Below are 18,808 nucleotides of genomic sequence, written 5' to 3'. Positions count from 1 at the left end.
AGATTCGCTCGCATGCCGCTAACAGACGGAGTGCGGGCCTGGGAGGTCTCACACGGACAGGTGGTTGGCATTAGATCGACGGACGGTTGTGGGGGTGAGAGAGATTGCGAGGCAGCGGTGTGGACGCAGGCGGGAAGAGATGACAGAACGATGTGGAGACCACACAGAATTGAAAATGGTCTGCTTATGTCTTCAGAAGCCAGAGTGAGACCGAAGTAAAAAAAAAAAAGTGTAGATTGATTTTTTTGAATGTGTGTAAAGTAATGTTGGTCATTGTGGAAAGTACTCAATGTTGCATGCTAGAAAGCCAAAATTAATGTTTTAATTTACATGAAAATGTGGAAAATACAATCTGACAACGAGAAACTAGCATTTGTTAACTGTCATTGAAAGACGCTGAAGTAACGATGCATCCGGTACAACTAGTTTGAGACTGAGTGCGATACTCAGTACAGATACTTGACAATTTCTGATATAGTACATCTTGTAATTGTGACGAAAATGTGTTTTACTTTTATCAAATATTGTTCATAGACACAAACCTTTATAGAACACAGAATATGTTTTGCTCAAATGTAACAATCATTATGATGACTGACTTCATTTCAAGGGGCATTGCTAAGGTACCGATACCCGATACTGGTATCCGCATCAGTTTATGAAACTCACGAAGGAGAACCAAAGAACACTAACACAAAAATAAAAGTGTCATAAACAATATTAAACATTGACAAATCAATTTACTGTGCAGTAAAGTTCGTGCACACAACTCAGAACAGTAACCCCAGCGCTAACAAAACATCACGTGTTACTTTGGAAACAATAGCGACAGTTTTTTTTTTGTTTTTTTTTTTGTCTCTGCCAGTAAAAGATGAATTTCACATCTCGGGAAAATTTAATAACTATCCATCAATCTCATGCGTACTTCATTTTTTCAGGAGAATCAAATAAAAGAAAACAAACATTCATTTATTAATTTAATTTATTTATTTGAATCTAATTTTTTTTTTTTAAACTGATTTTTTTTTACTATTTGATATGGTAGACATGCAAGCAAAGGCTTATTCTTATTCTTATGCTTAGTTTTTCTCCCTTCGGTTAAACTGTATCTATTTATTGTATATAACATATTTCGCAGAGCTTTAAATTGCATTAAAGAAGCATTGCTGAGCACTAAACTTGATTTGTTACAATACAAGACTTTCAAGTCTGTGTACACTTAATTTCTTCAAAACGTAAATATCTTTTGTTTTATCTCCTCAGTGGCTCTGCACAGTGGGAATAATTCACGGTAACTGCTTAGTGCATTTACCTCTTCAATACAGTTGGGAATATTCAAAGGAAGCCATGCACGCGTGCATGCATAACCTGAGGTCTGACGCATAGCACACCTAATTCTGAGCACAGCGTAAGTCATGCGTCATGGAAAAATGACGTGTCCCCAAGAGTGAGATTTGGCCCAAAGGTGAAAGAAGAAAGCTTGGGTTCAGTAGTCTTCCTCGGTGCTTAGTTTATTTTGTGTCCCTTTCAAAAATGTCATGTAGAGTCAACTTTAAATAAATGAGACCCTGGATTGTAAGGGCTGCGCTTGTTGCTTTTCTAGAATCAGTCAATCAAGCAAAAAGAAATCATCCAAATGAATGACAGCAAATATGTGTAACAAACTTTAAAATGTGTGTGTGTGTGGGGGGGGGTGTAAGACAACCCATTATTGCCACATCTTTTTGCTTCAGTTCAGTGGACATGGTGCTGCTCCTTCAAATTTGTGCAACTTAGCCAGCTGGATGCAGTATATTACAGACATGGAGTTAAATGAAGGACATACTCTCACACTTGCTGAGTAAGTCTTCGCAGAGGATAAATAATATGTGCCTGTGAGTATTGCTGGATTATCTACATGTGTGACTGCAGAGTTTGCTTAGATATCCATGGAAAGGGTTTTAACACTGCCAGACTGATGTCAACCTGGCTATGGCATTTTTCATTGTTTGTTATCATTCAGCTAAATGGACTTGTGGTCCAAAAAAAACCTCAGAATCATTCTATTAGTTTTATGTTTAGATTCATCGGGAGTTGCTTTATTCAGTTTGGAGTCTCATGCCAAACTACTTCTTGTTGAGTTGAGTTGAGTTGAGTTGAGTTGAGTTGAGTTGAGTTGAGTTGAGTTGAGTTGAGATGAGATGAGATGAGCTGAGTTGAGCTGAGTTGAGTTGAGTTGAGTTGAGTTGAGTTGAGTTGAGTTGAGTTGAGTTGAGTTGGGTTGGGTCGGGTCGGGTCGAGGTGAGTTGAATTTACACCCACCATACTAAACTTACCGTATTTTCCGGACTATAAGTCGCTTCGGAGTATAAGTCGCACCAGCCATAAAATGCCCCAAAAAGTGAAAAAAAAGATATATAAGTCGCTCCGGAGTATAAGTCGCATTTTGGGGGCAATTTATTCGACAAAATCCCACACCAAAAACAGTCATGAACGAGCAACAACAGGCTAAACGATAGCAACAACAGGCTAAACGATAGGTATGCTAACGTGACAAACACAAACAAAGAGCTGAGAACGGGCCTGACGTAACATATAGAGTGATTAAGGACAACTATTACATAAATAACATGTTTATAAAACCATCAGTGTCACTCCAATTCATTAAATAGCAACAACAGGCTAAACGATAGGTATGCTAACGTGACAAACTCAAACAAAGAGCTGAGAACGGGCCTGACGTAACATATAGAGTGATTAAGGACAACTATTACATGAATAACATGTTTATAAAACCATCTGTGTCACTCCAATTCATTAAATAGCAACAACAGGCTAAACGATAGGTATGCTAACGTGACAAACTCAAACAAAGAGCTGAGAACGGTCCTGACGTAACATATAGAGTGATTAAGGACAACTATTACATGAATAACATGTTTATAAAACCATCGGTGTCACTCCAATTCATTAAATAGCAACAACAGGCTAAACGATAGGTGTGCTAACGTGACAAACACAAACAAAGAGCTGAGAACCGGCCTGACGTAACATATAGAGTGATTAAGGACAACTATTACATGAATAACATGTTTATAAAACCATCGGTGTCACTTCAATTCATTAAATCCATCGATCGTTCTTTGTCAACAATGGGTGCGCACGGCTGAGGACGCTTGCATTTCAAAATATTCCACATATTCCACAGGCTCATATAACGATAGATAAACTATATTTCAAATAACTATAATACAAACCAATAATATTATCAAACCATCCGTGCATTTTAATTCCATTAAATCCATCGATGAAATTCCTCGTCCTTTGTCAACATCGCCGCGCGTGCGCCCTGACGTCAGCCTCGTCTTTATTCCACAGATCTACTATATAACTAACTATATTGTAGCGTTAACAAAGTACAAGGATAGACGTGGGTTTGGTAAACGGCTCTTTATTAAACAAAACAAACTTCCAAGCGTGTGGCGGCGTGGACTTCCAGACAGACCGGGCGTGCGTAATGGCCATGTCCGAGCCCCGCGCACCGTTCGCGGACAACCACTCGGCCGAGCGCCGGCCCCCGACTCAGTAGAGTCGGACCGGGCGTGCGTAAAAGCCATAATAGTTTTTCAAACCTTCTATGTCACTCCAAATCCTTAATTCCTTCAAACTCTTTGTCCTCCGTGTCACTTAGAAATGATCACCGCTAATGATGTCCTTGTGTGGGCACGTAAACAACCGCCGCGCCGCGCTACTGACGTCACTTGAAATAGTAATCCATTGGTACATCACGGTTCTCCAAACTTTCTTTCTGCTGCTCGATTACTGTTTTCAGCTGCATATTTTACAACTTGAAGTTTGGAACGTGCAAAATATGAGTTTCTTTTTGGTGCCATTTTTCTTAAGCCCACCCAGTTGATGAGTCACGGCCAACGGTGAAATTTAGAGCGCCCTCATCCAGTTTCGTCTGAAAATATAATTTTTTTGGGTTGTTTTATCAAAGTCAAAGTCTGCTTTATCGTTGATTTTTTTTTTTTTTTATATACTAAGACACGCAAAGAGATTGAAATTACGTTTCCACTATCCCTTGGTGAGATAGTACACATGTGCATACAAGCAACACAAAAAAAACAAGAAGGCACAAACAATGAATAAATAAGAGTGTTGAATAAATGATAAATAAACAAATAATAATAAATAATAATAATAAATATAATAGGAGCAAAAATGGAGCAAGTGTACATACAGCAGACAGTGGACTTGGATATGGTGCTTTAAAGTGTTAATTGCTTTATTTGATGTTTTCTCTATTTTTTATGTTTTGAATATGTTCAAGATAAAGATATAAAAGCATGTGAAGTGATCAACTATACTAAAAATAACATGGGAAGTGGTCAACTATACTTGTAAGTGATGTCTTAATGATCAAGTAAAAATTTGTGAAAAAAAACATACCGTAATTTCCGGACTATAAGTCGCGGTTTTTTTCATAGTTTGGGTGGGGGGGCGACTTATACTCAGGAGCGACTTATATATGTTTTTTTTCACAAATTTTTACTTGATCATTAACACATCACTTACTTACAAGTATAGTTGACCACTTCCCATTTTTGCTCCTATTATATTTATTATTATTATTTATTATTATTTGTTTATTTATCATTTATTCAACACTCTTATTTATTCATTGTTTGTGCCTTCTTGTTTTTTTTTGTGTTGCTTGTATGCACATGTGTACTATCTCACCAAGGGATAGTGGAAACGTAATTTCAATCTCTTTGCGTATCTTAGTATATAAAAAAAAAAAATCAATGATAAAGCAGACTTTGACTTTGATAAAACAACCAAAAAAAATTATATTTTCAGACGAAACTGGATGAGGGCGCTCTAAATTTCACCGTTGGCCGTGACTCATCAACTGGGTGGGCTTAAGAAAAATGGCACCAAAAAGACACTCATATTTTGCACGTTCCAAACTTCAAGTTGTAAAATATGCAGCTGAAAACAGTAATCGAGCAGCAGAAAGAAAGTTTGGAGAACCGTGATGTACCAATGGATTACTATTTCAAGTGACGTCAGTAGCGCGGCGCGGCGGTTGTTTACATACAAACGTGCCCACACAAGGACATCATTAGCGGTGATCATTTCTAAGTGACACGGAGGACAAAGAGTTTGAAGGAATTAAGGATTTGGAGTGACATAGAAGGTTTGAAAAACTATTATGGCTTTTACGCACGCCCGGTCCGACTCTACTGAGTCGGGGGCCGGCGCTCGGCCGAGTGGTTGTCCGCGAACGGTGCGCGGGGCTCGGACATGGCCATTACGCACGCCCGGTCTGTCTGGAAGTCCACGCCGCCACACGCTTGGAAGTTTGTTTTGTTTAATAAAGAGCCGTTTACCAAACCCACGTCTATCCTTGTACTTTGTTAACGCTACAATATAGTTAGTTATATAGTAGATCTGTGGAATAAAGACGAGGCTGACGTCAGGGCGCACGCGCGGCGATGTTGACAAAGGACGAGGAATTTCATCGATGGATTTAATGGAATTAAAATGCACGGATGGTTTGATAATATTATTGGCTTGTATTATAGTTATTTGAAATATAGTTTATCTATCGTTATATGAGCCTGTGGAATATGTGGAATATTTTGAAATGCAAGCGTCCTCAGCCGTGCGCACCCATTGTTGACAAAGAACGATCGATGGATTTAATGAATTGAAGTGACACCGATGGTTTTATAAACATGTTATTCATGTAATAGTTGTCCTTAATCACTCTATATGTTACGTCAGGCCCGTTCTCAGCTCTTTGTTTGTGTTTGTCACGTTAGCACACCTATCGTTTAGCCTGTTGTTGCTATTTAATGAATTGGAGTGACACCGATGGTTTTATAAACATGTTATTCATGTAATAGTTGTCCTTAATCACTCTATATGTTACGTCAGGCCCGTTCTCAGCTCTTTGTTTGAGTTTGTCACGTTAGCATACCTATCGTTTAGCCTGTTGTTGCTATTTAATGAATTGGAGTGACACCGATGGTTTTATAAACATGTTATTCATGTAATAGTTGTCCTTAATCACTCTATATGTTACGTCAGGCCCGTTCTCAGCTCTTTGTTTGAGTTTGTCACGTTAGCATACCTATCGTTTAGCCTGTTGTTGCTATTTAATGAATTGGAGTGACACTGATGGTTTTATAAACATGTTATTTATGTAATAGTTGTCCTTAATCACCCTATATGTTACGTCAGGCCCATTCTCAGCTCTTTGTTTGTGTTTGTCACGTTAGCATACCTATCATTTAGCCTGTTGTTGCTATCGTTTAGCCTGTTGTTGCTCGTTCATGACTGTTTTTGGTGTTGGATTTTGTCGAATAAATTGCCCCCAAAATGCGACTTATACTCCGGAGCGACTTATATATCTTTTTTTTCACTTTTTGGGGCATTTTATGGCTGGTGCGACTTATACTCCGGAGCGACTTATAGTCCGGAAAATACGGTATATAAGTCGCTCCTGAGTATAAGTCGCCCCCCCACCCAAACTATGAAAAAAACCGCGACTTATAGTCCGGAAATTACGGTAGCTCCCGCTAGTTTGTATACTGGCTTGTTTGTTTGATTAAAAGCACCGTTGGCAAACTGTGGCAGGGTTTCTTCTTTCTTGACTTGGATTTGACACCTCTGTCATCACGTTACGTCACCTTTTAGATATCGATATTTTTACATTTATTGCGATTCATTCTAATTTAGACCCAGTGTTGAAAATGTTTTGGGAAAACCTAATCTAATGTCTCAAAACAACAGCAAAAGTAACGAACCGCTAAATATTTAGAGAGAAGAAAGCATTATCAAAAGCTTTTATTGGCTTTTAGGCTCGTTCTTTTTCCTGAGCTGTCCTTTGATGTGCTTAGACTAATGGAGATCAATCTCAGAGTGAGTATGCACAAGGGATTAGATTAGAAAATAGCGTTGTCACATTCAACACGTCATGAAAATGAGCTCAGCCGGCTCGAGATTTCATGGGCCCGAGTGCATAAAAAAGGTTACACGTGAACTCTAACATGATCCACCTTGAGCGAACTCGTTTTTGTTGTTTACCTACCCGTAACCAAAACACACTGTTTCCTGGAAAAGGCCAAATGCAATGCAGTCATAAACAGAGACATGTAGAATATTCTGTAGAATTTTTCAGATGCTCATGTTGGGCCTGCTTTAGAAACATGCACTCGGAATTACTCTGGAGAGTCTCATAGCAACTTTTTTGGTTCAAATGGCTTTTGTTTGGTGCTGCACTGTATCATGAGCAAAAATCTTTATTTTGCCGCTTATCCTGGTCAGGGTGGTGTGTACGCTGGAGTCTAATGCTGTTGACTCTGGCCAAGAAGCAGCATAAACATTGGACTGCTCGCCAGACAACTCGATGTAACGATTATGACGGGAGTTGTTTGTTTCAAAAAGTTGCTTTTTTTTCCCAGCTAATCATCTTCAATTTTGACATGGAAAGGATTTGTTTGGACTGTGAGAGAAAACCAGAGCATTTACGGCCTGAACTACAACTGCTCAATGGAACACCTTAGAGCAAAAAGTTGAGGAAATGCAGAAAGAAAGAAAATGCGTATCGTATCGCCGGCTGACTGAGCTCATCACGTATATAAAGTCAAGAGATAACTTTAAGAGGGTTATTTATAAATAACCGGAAATTACGGTATATCTGAAATGTGTGCTTACAAGTCAAGGCAAAAAAATCAGCCAGATGATGTCTTATCTGGAAAAAAAGTCAGAACTAAGGCTAACTGTATTATTTAAAAAAGAAAATCATAGCAAGCTAAGAGAAATGGGGAGACAAATAATCCAAAGAATTCTTCTTCCACCACTGGGCCAAATCTCACAATCTCCCTCACCGTGAATATGTTCACTGTGCAAATTCTGACAAGCCAATTCATAGCAGTGCCAATATGACTTTGCAAAGGACAAAAGGTCACCGCAATAAAACCAAAACTGAGTCACTAAGCATCAGTTAGTGATCTTTGTCTAAAATATGCAGTTTGTCTTATGCAATCAGATTCCGGCGGATATTCCTGTCCTTTCCAGGAAGATTAGCCACACCAGTCATCAGTTGCTCATAGAGAGTGGAGTGTTTGCATTGTGGGATTCCCTTATAGTAAATACGCAACATGTGCTGCAACAGCTTTGCTGCAGTGGGCTTTGCTGACAGGTGGAACAAAGATTTTTTTGTTCAACTAGATGAAACTACACAACTCCCTTAGTGCTCCAACTTCTCCCTGTCTTTGTTCTCAAAAGTTCCTTTATTTGTTAATCGGCCACCCTCTATAGCTCATTGCCTCTCCCCATCCCTTGATATTCCCAACTTCTTCCTCTCCCTCCTTCATTCTTTTCTGGGTCCCACAGACATGCTGGAGATTTTGGATTCTCAACAGCAAAGGGGAGTCATAAGTAGAGCCTTGCCAAAAGATTTAACACTTGTCTTGTGCGGATTGTTCAGCGTCAAGGTCATAAGAAAGTCTGGAAAACATGTTGAGGCATTGTCTTCATCCCAGCTACGAGGCCTCCCACATCTGCTGGTTAAGTACTGGGAGGGTCATCAGGAAGTGGAGTGGGCTTGGCTCTGGCTAGTGAAGATGGATCATAGAAGGCCTTATTAGTGTGGTCACGGTGCTTTTAATGTGGTTTTGCTTCGCTTGCCAGAAGAACCTCTCATGGACGGAGTGTTCCAAAACAGAAGTCAAGTTTATTATGGGGGATATAAATTGAGTTGCCTGTAACAACATCTTAAGCCAACATGTCAGGGATCACTTTCATTAATGTCTCATTGCTCTCAAAGTGTGATAAATCCAAAGTGAGACTTTTGTGGGTTATGGAAGAATGACTGCTATTCCGCTTGATTTTAAAAGATGATCATTTCTTTTCCAGAGTAAGGATTAGTCCATGAAACATTATGTTATGGTCATTAATTTAGCAACTAAAAATATGTGCTTTGGGGTTTTATTTTTCCGACGAACACCTGAGGAAGATAAAAAAACAGTTTTGAGCATTAGGAAAAGCAGCTGAAGGTAAATGTGAGTTGTGTACATGAAATTACAGATTGAAAAACAAGACAGTGTGGCTGTCAAATGAAGCACTGGTGGGACTTTATTCAGCGGTGCTTCTTAAAAATTTTGTACAACCTTTGCTCTCAAAGTACCATCATTGAATTTTTTTTTTTTCAAACCCAGATAATTCTTCAGACACTGCTGATGAGGATTCATTAGGTGTTTCCTGAAGGGGTGTGTAGAAATGTTGAAAAAAAATTGAACATCCTGTAAAAAAATCGGAAAACACCTAAAAGTCAATTATCTGGCCTGACACCTATAGGGTCCATGCATATTTCAGAGGGGGGCAGTGCACCTGCGCCCCCCTTCCTCTACTTCCGCCTGTGGATTTAATTCCCACCAAGTATGATTGTTTGATACTGTATCATTATGCGCAGTTTGAATATTACCACAGCACTTAAAGGGTATGTCATCAGTCAGCTTGAGTTTTTATAAAATTTGAGAGGTTCTCAGACCGCACAACTGAGTTTACTTGCTGTGTACTACTGACTGACTGATTTTCAGATTCTCATGTCCATGGTTTCTTAAGGTTATTGACGTGAAAGTGAACCCAGATGCAGAAAGACAAACGTCTAACTACTTCAAGGATTTCTGATTTTACTAGGGACTGTAAATGGCTTGCCACAACTTTGTTGTCTTAAAATATTTGAAGCTGTCGACAATTATAGCATTATATCTTCAGCTTCAGGAAAAAATGAATACTGATTTTTTTTTTCCAATTTTGATTTTGGAAGAAGCCGGAGTAACCGGAGAGAGGCAAGACACGGCCAGATTTGAAACCCCAAGCTCAGAATTTTGAGACAGAGAGTCTAACCATTCGTTCACCATGCCGCTGGCCTATTTAATTTTGTGAAATTCTTAAATAATACCATAATATAATGATGTAACGTGCAATTGATCCCCGGGGCTTATTTTTTTTTTATGAAGGCACCAGTTGGCAGTAAAATAAATGTTTGTATGACATGTCATTTTATTAAAATGTTAACAAGAGCTTTGTTGGATCAGGAGGGTGGTGTTTTTTTTTATTGCATTTGACAGACTTGTTTGTCTGGTTTATTATTGTAAAATCCGGCCTGATGATTTTGGGAGTAGGAGTAGAACGAAACTTGTTTTAATACCATTCATTAGTTCGGTTTACCCCTATGAGGTGAATTCCTTTAATTTTCAATTACTATGTCATTTACCCCTAAAATGAACTTTCTACTTGTTGGCTTTGAAATTGTGGTCCAGTACAAACGGATTTATTGTCACAGATTTCAAAGCGGGTGTGCTGACCTTTCATCCCGCACAATAATAATTTCCACTTGAGGACAGAAAAAGGAAATGCGTTGGCCTCAATGGATGAGCAATACATTGAGTGAAAACGTTTAGCTTCCACTCCATTTGCTCGTTCTTTCGCCACAGCTGTCATACTGACTTTCACACCTTCCGATTATCTGAAGCTGCTGTCATCACCTGCCAAGGTGAGCTATGTTTGCTGGAGGAAGCCTTTTTTTTAAGAAATTGCAGTATCACATGTTAAGAAGGGATGCTCAATGGACAACGGGTTTCATCACGCTTTTGACCCAACATTTCATGGTAGCAAAAACCAAACAAGCACCAAACATGAAATTGTGTCATTGGCTAGCTAGTATTTGTCAAATTGAGGCTGCCTTCCCCTGCCTTGAGGCCAAGTAATTACCTTCCTCTCTTGTCTCCCTAACAATTCCTTTTTCAGGTCATAAACAAGCACTTAGCAGACTCAGATCGGAGGTGTCAAACTCTGGCCCAGGGGCCAAATTTGGCCCACAGTGTAATTATATTTGTCCCGTGAAAACAAATTGTGCATCGACTTTGTGTCAATACTAAAATGACAAATTCCTCACTTTTCAAAAATAGAGATGTTTCTAGCAACTTTTATTACCCTTCATCTTTTTAAAATTTTGAACAGTTCTTACTAGACTCTAGTTTAAAAACTAGTTATTCATCAGTTTATTGTGTAACCTACACTGTATATAATATGAGACGTTCATACATTTATTTGGGTTGACAGTCATAATGGTTTGCCGAAGGAAACTAAAACTACGATGCGGCCGTCGACAAAAATTAGTTTGACCCCCCTGACTTAGATGGTCTTCTCTTCAACGTCATAGAATCACGATAGATAAAACTATCCATTGATGGTAGAAAGTAATACGTGACTCACAGGGAATGGTCTTGATTTACAGTGAGTGCAAGTCATCCCCCTATGGTGCTAATTTAGGAACCTTACAAGGTATGGTGCTAATTTAGGAACCTTACAAGGTATGACTCATACCATAAAAGCCAGATTGAATAACTGCGTTGTTTATGCCGGACTGTATTAATGTAATGCGAAGCATCGTGTGTTTGTCACTTGTGAGATGTTTTCACATATGAACCTGGAGACCCTTTTGGTATAATTGGAATTGCACATGAGAGCAAAACCTTTTGTTTTTCTTAAGAGTCTGGCCCGGGGAGATGCTTGCATACCACCCTGTCGCAGCTTTATCACTTCCATATGATTATATTGTGATATTGAATATAAGAGAAACTCCCTGGACCCTTTTTTTTTTGTTTGTTTTTTGGGTTTTTTTGCTTCAGATGAATGCAGGATTCTGAAATTGTGGTTGAAACGTTACACTTTTCACATTCTAAGAAGCAGACTCTCTCTGGAGTGAAATTGTTTCCTTTTTTCATCAAACAATAAAACAAGCAATTGGCACCTGGGGCACATTCAGACTCTAATTCCAGAAATATTCAAAGTTCTCAGGAGTATCTCACAAGGTTGTCTAACAGATGTGTTCTAGCAGAAATGTTATTTTTGTAGCTTCAATTCAACTCAGCTTTATTCATATGGCACTGAAACTCAGCACTTTGGAGAACACGTTAACAATAACACAAACATAACAGGATCACAGACAGTCCACAAGGATGGGGAGTAGTCAGTAAACCGCACCGAGCTGTTTGCTCCCACAGCAGCATTTGTGCTGGCTCCACCGGCATTAAACACTAGTCACATATTTTTAACATTAGGAGTCTCCTGGCTCACGCCGGACTTTTTACAGAGAGACTTTTTACACGTCAGCCTGGATCAATCAAATCAATGCCTGCTTGGACCTGCTCCATCTGCGTGCATGCGTGCGCGTGCGTGTGTGCGCGCGCAGGCTTGTTCAAGCCAAAACAGTGGTTCCTCACACAATTCATCCCTTAATAAGATTATTCAGTGTTGAAAATATCGAAGTATTATTGTCTATGGCAGCAATTTAGAAAAAAAGCAAAACGATTTGGATTTTCTCTGTCACGGCATTCGCTCACAAACAAGTAAATGTAATCGAGTATGTTGACTGATCTCGGCGCCATGAATGAGCTGACGTCACGCTGGCCTGCTATTTTTATTGTATTCCCACAAGGGAAAAAAAAATCCCACTGACTGCAGTGTGAACATTTCACCAATAGAGGCTGCTAACAGAGCGTGTAAAGGTAATCAGTGCTGTTTTTTTGAGAAATTATTTACATCAGGAAACGATTGCAACCAATGTTCCCTCTAATTTTTCAAGTGTCTGTGCAAACACACTAGCTCCCTGTACACAATGTGGACCACTGTGTGCATCACTTGAATAGATAAATAAATAAATAAACAAATAAATGAATGAATGAATGAATGAATGAATGAATGAATGAATGAATGAATGAATGAATGAATGAATGAATGAACGAACGAATGAATGGAGAGAGAGCGAGAGAGATCGATCGATCGATCGATCGATAAATGTTGTGACAGCTCGTTCCTTTTCTGTCCGTCTTTTGCGCTCTCCCGCAGTAGTGTACCATCCCCTGTCCCATCTTGAGTCTTTGTACAATTCAAACAGCTTTCAAATGACATTTCTGATAGATAGATAGATAGATAGATAGATAGATAGATAGATAGATAGGTAGGTAGGTAGGTAGGTAGGTAGGTAGGTAGGTAGGTAGGTAGGTAGGTAGGTAGGTAGGTAGGTAGGTAGGTAGGTAGGTAGGTAGGTAGGTAGGTAGGTAGGTAGGTAGGTAGGTAGGTAGGTAGGTAGGTAGATAGATAGATAGATAGATAGATAGATAGATAGATAGATAGATAGATAGATAGATAGATAGATAGATAGATAGATAGATAGATAGATAGATAGATAGATAGATAGATAGATAGATAGATAGATAGATAGATAGATAGATAGATAGATAGATAGATAGATAGATAGATAGATAGATAGATAGATAGATGTTTTGCGTAACAGCTCGTTCCTTTTCTGTCGGTCTTTTGCGCTCTCCCGCAATAGTGTACCGATCCCCTGTCCCATCTTGAGTCTTTGTACAATCCCAACAGCTTTCAAATGTCATTTCTGCTGAATGTGACGCTTGAGGTAGCCAAACTTCCATTCGGTCCATATTCTTACCTCGGTAAACTCGCCCGCCACTTTAGCTTCACTGCATGTTTTGCATAGTAGACCAATCACAATCGAAAAAGAGAAAATCACACCCAGATTCACCGTTTGCTCTTTTATTTGCACACACTCTGACAACCATTCCGTCTTCAAAGGACCGCCGCATCTCTTATTAATTTTGGCTTGGCGAGTGGATATGTCGCTGCTCGTTCGTTTCGCCATGATAGGGGGTTAGCTAGCTTGGCATTTACATCTTTTGACTCGGCCGCACTGTTGTTCGCAAGCTAACCTGCACGGCACGGATGGGCAGGACACATTTTCAGGCACTGTCAATGCTATGATTGGCTATGTAGCGTAAGTAAACCATATTATATCATTGGCTGGATACCTGTCATTCATTGATTTACACTACAAAAAGGCACGGAAAGAAAATCATTCGTCCACTTAATTAGATTACGTCTAACATTAGATATTAATCAGTTTATGCTACATTTTTATTTTGTGTGTAGCATGGAGTTTCTCATGCGCAGAGACTGCGCGAGCAGTGCACAATTCGCAGCTGCAAAGCTTAGAGCAGGGGTGTCCAAACTTTTTGCAAGGAGGGCCAAATTTGATAAAGTGAAGGGGCCCGGGGGCCAATAGTTTTTTTCGGACAATTTTTAACTACAAAAATTTCATGCAAATACACACTGTTATGAAACAAATTTCATTGTCCCAATTGTCTTTATTCTTTTAAATGACAAAATAAACAAATATAAGCCACTTAGCCAGATATGAACAACTCTAAAAACAAATTCTGCCTTTAATTCATATCCGAAGAGTCAGATAACATTGAACAAGCTGTATGAAATATCTTACATTTACATGAGTTTAAACTTATTTTTGCCTCATGAACATTTTAAACAGGAGTTATAAGTAATGCAAAGTTGTCTGTTATTATTAAAACTTAAAACAAGTGAATTTTGCTCTTGTCATTTACAATATCTTTCAGAAAGTAATAGTTTGTGTCTCGTCTACAGGTTCATAACATCAACAGTATTAACATGGCCACTTCGTAATATTTAATATTAAGTAATATTTACTTTTGATTTAATTTTGACTCGCAGCCCCACGTGAAGAATCGCTGTTGTGATGCCAGTTCAGCTTGGAGCTGCTTCACTTTATCAGCGCGGTCACTCCCACTTAGCTTGTCGTATGTTTTCGTATGTTTAGTCTGATAGTGTCTCTTTAGGTTGAAATCCTTAAACAAGGCAACCCTCTCTTTAAAAATTAGACAAAAACAATAGCCTTGATTTTCAGTGAAGAAGTATTGTAATTCCCATTTCTCTTGAAAGCAACGGCCCTCAATGTCAACTTTCCTTGTTTTCTTTGCAGTCGCCATGGCAGAAATGAGCGGCGGGGGGTGGTGCTTCCACCCTTTGGTAATAGGAAGAATTACAGTTTCAAGTTTCATGATTTATTTATTTTTTTATTCAGTTTGACAGTGCAGGCGGGTCATAAATAATACATTATAAGACCGAAGCTGCGGGCCGTATGCAATCTGACCGGGGGCCGGATTTGGCCCGCGGGCCGGACTTTGGACACTGAACGCAACCATATTTATTCTGTGATGTCACTGTGAAATTATAGAAATATTTTTTTCTCATTTGTCATTCTTTTGGATGATATACTCATTCATTTATAACTTAAGTCAGTATATCACCTGTTTTTTTTCTTTTTCGCCATGACAAGCAATTGTGCTTTTCAGACTCAAATTCTCATAAGTGTGCAGTAGATATATTTCAAGTGTTTTAATATGTAGATTTAAAGAAGGAATGCTAAATGTGTATATTGTGTTCCTTCTGTACAGTACGTGCGTGTTGCAGAGCTGTGGTTCAGGGAGGTCCAGATGGCAGGCATAAGGGGGGCGGCCTGCACTGGAGTCTGGCTCTAGAGTCCACCGAGGGCTCCCCTCTTTAACTAGACACATTCCACAGGTTTGTCTTTTGGGGTGGAAATTAATGTTGGCCGCTGTATCGCGCCGTCATTTGAACTCTGTGTTGATCCTCAGGACGTGTGCCCATGAGGTCGACACCACTGGTCCTGGTCCTCCTGATCGGCGTCCAGGCTGTACTGAACATGGGAGGTGGACTGGCCCAGAGTGCCAACCACAAAGTGGAAGAGCAGACCAGAGCCAATCAACGCCAGACTCTGGCGGTGGCAGAGGACCAGCACGGGGAACTTCACAGGACCAGCCACCACAGGACCAAGAGGCGTCATCGGGTAGCCTCCCACACGCCTGACCCTTCCATCCCGGTGGTGGACCCCAAGCTCTTCACCAAGCGACGATACCGTTCCTCACCCCGCGTCGTCTTCAGCGAGGTGCCACCCTCGCATGACGCCCTGGAGGCCGAGGGCTATGACACTGAGGGGGGGAGGGGCCTACGAGTGAGGCGCAAGGCCGGCTCACACACCATGCACAGAGGAGAGTACTCGGTATGCGACAGCATTAACACCTGGGTGGGCAACATGACCCGGGCCACGGACATTGCTGGCAACGAGGTGACGGTGCTGCCCAATGTCACCATCAACAACGTGGTGAAGAAGCAGTTCTTCTACGAGACCACCTGCCGAACCCCAACGCACAGAGCGAGGGCGGGGGGCCGAGGCGGCAAGCAGGGCTCCAAATCGGGCAACTCGGGCTGTCTCGGCATCGACAGTCGCCACTGGAACTCCTATTGCACAAACACGCACATCTTTGTAAGCGCCCTCACTATCTTCAAGGAACGGACAGCCTGGCGCTTCATCCGCATCAACGCCGCGTGTGTGTGCGTGCTCAGCAGAAAGTCTTGGGCGGGGCGACTCGGACACTGACTAGGAAGGACGGCCCCCGTCCGGCCAGCTATGAAACTAGCACATACATTTCCCCCAGACGACCACTACAGCTTTATTGCCAATACTGTAAACCTTGTCCTCTTCTCACACACACACACACACACACACACACACACACACACACACACACACACACACACACACACACACACACACACACACACACACACACACATTCACATACATGGCTTCATCGTTCCAGCCCCATGGCACCCCTGCCCCTCACCCTACCTCAGCCCGAGAAGTCCTGGTCTGGACTGCATGTTATATTTATGACTTATACAGTGAAATATGAAATTACATAGTATGCGTGTAAATGTGTTTTTGTGTGTGTGTGTGTGTGTGTGTGTGTGTGTGTGTGTGTGTCTGTGTGTGTTTGTATACACACAAAATGAGCTTTTATTGTTGTCGTTGTTTTGTTGTTGTTCTTATTGTTATTTATTCAACACATCTGTACTTGCCTGGTTTGTTTTGTCAATTTTAAATATGCACATTCAGAATTTCTACATGATGGATAAAAGGAAATGACCAACGCTACAGTTGTTATATTGACTTCCTGTGCTGATTTTCTATTCTGCTAACCAGGTAGTTCTTGGATTCAGGTTTCTAGATGCAACGTATCCAAACTCAGCTCATCCAAAATACATGCTGAATATTTATTACACATGTTTATTACACATTGCTCCATTCTAGAAAAGAGATAACTTAAAAAAACTTGGACAATATAGGGCCACCAACAGTTATCATATAACGTTCATTAATTGGCCATTTTTTACTTCTAGTCAGGTGTTAGAAAGTGGCTCATCGACAGGCGCACATGTGCTCAGCATCAAAACAGGCACATCTTCATGCCAGGCCAAGTCTTGATTACCAAAATTGGGAATTCGGCAGGTTGCATTGTGCGATGCTGGGAGCCTCAGGTTGACCAAGGGGATTTCCTTGTTAGCTGCCTCCGGCGCACTTTAGAATTTGGTGACGGAAAGTAGACTAGAATTTGGACTATCAAAAAGCAGCACCAAATTGTGGTGTAACGCAGTTTTGGCAGATTTGATTGTGGTGCTGGCAAACTCTGCTCAAAGCTCTGCGAATGTCTTTGGTGGATATCATCCTATTTCAATTATAAATATGTGAAAAGTGTGCATCAGTTCCAAACGGGCAAACAGGTCGGCTCAGTTCCCTCCCACAACGTCACAAACACCCCTTTCTATTTGCGCCCAAAAATTATACAGACAATAGAAGTGAAAAGGTAGGTGAAAACGCAAATCGTTTTTTCCATGCTCCCGCTTGGAGGAAAATGCAGCGAAATATGAAACATGCACACATGTGTGTGTGTACTGTGGTACACTAGTTGAGAATCACTACTCTGGTAAATATTTTAATCTAGCTAAAAAGATCATCTGCATTTGTAGAATTTTTCATCAGCAGAGAAATTGCACAAACCCGTCCCAAGATTCTAATCTGTGACCAGGATGACAGTACAGTTGAACAATACACTACTCCTGTATGTTTGTATGTTTCTAATCCACCATCAATTTTCTCGCCTTAAGTCAGCTTCAGCTCACCTGTGACCTTTTTGAGGCTACGCAGCCCAAAAAACATTAATGGATGAAGGACTAGATTCACTCGACTGTAAATACTGTTACCGGAAACAAGGCCACGGACATGCAGCAGTACTACCACAAGATGACACTGTACTACCACAAATGGGATCTCAAACTTTTTTTTTTTTTTTTTTTTTTCCCTACTGTACAACAGTAAAATACAGCTATTTAGATATTGACATGTTATTAATTGGTCTTCTGCCATTCCACGTTGGCATCTGTACTGAAATTAAACTGTTGCTACGTCCCTGCACCCATTCTGGGGTACAATAAAAAGGCCTTATGTATATTATCTGTAAATTAGGGGTGACTGGACCCCAAAACTGTGTTCAAGGTGACCCAAGACCAGAAATGATGACCTCTCGCTCGTTGTATAATTCACCATGTTCTGTACTAAACATGCTTGGAAGTGCAAACAAGCAAGCAAACAAGCTTGTCCCCACTTTAACAGTGTTTCCATTTTTGGCACCATTCTGGTGAAGGTCCAGACGATACTGTATTGTTCTTGTTTTCCTCCCCGATTTCCCAAATGAAATCTAATCTGAGGTTTTCAGGAGGTCGAGATGTGAGTCTCCTTTCTGAGGCTCAGAAAAGATGCATGTCCATGAGTCTACCTACGCATGTACACCCATCACCTATTTTTATCTGACTGCTCCTCTCCTACACGGTTCAGCTTGGCTTTGTTCCTCGGCGAGGACATTTTCAGAGCATGGCCACATTTCTCGAAGAGATAAGATAAACTACTATTTATTCCCTCTGGGTGATTTTTATGTTGGACCTGGTGGTGCTGATTATTTGCAGCAACACAAAGGGAGCAAATCAATTTCAT

At 40.5% G+C, this 18,808-nt stretch overlaps 1 protein-coding gene across 3 annotated transcripts in view; it reads left to right on the top strand.

The window, feature by feature from the left end:
• The window catches only part of ngfa (nerve growth factor a (beta polypeptide)), a 29,533-nt gene extending 12,618 nt beyond the window's left edge, over positions 1-16,915 (top strand). The window contains exons 1-3 of one of the 3 annotated variants that reach the window (XM_088368485.1): positions 13,125-13,858; positions 15,354-15,480; positions 15,555-16,915. In XM_088368485.1, coding sequence (XP_088224611.1) covers positions 15,566-16,357 — 792 coding nt within the window. In that variant the 5' untranslated portion in view covers positions 13,125-13,858; positions 15,354-15,480; positions 15,555-15,565 and the 3' untranslated portion in view covers positions 16,358-16,915. Of the gene's footprint in view, positions 1-13,124; positions 13,859-14,368; positions 14,926-15,353; positions 15,481-15,554 lie in introns of those variants that run through there. The other 2 variants (XM_088368487.1, XM_088368484.1) reach the window with 2 other exon arrangements.
• The last annotated feature ends 1,893 nt before the right edge of the window (positions 16,916-18,808 follow it).

The sequence above is a fragment of the Syngnathus floridae genome, chromosome 2, assembly GCF_059516105.1.
Source record: "Syngnathus floridae isolate MCC-2025c chromosome 2, RoL_Sflo_1.0, whole genome shotgun sequence".
In the NCBI taxonomy this organism is placed as follows: Eukaryota; Metazoa; Chordata; class Actinopteri; order Syngnathiformes; family Syngnathidae; genus Syngnathus; species Syngnathus floridae.
The sequence above is the reverse complement of the archived record's forward strand: the minus strand, read 5'-3'. Positions and strand labels throughout refer to the sequence as shown.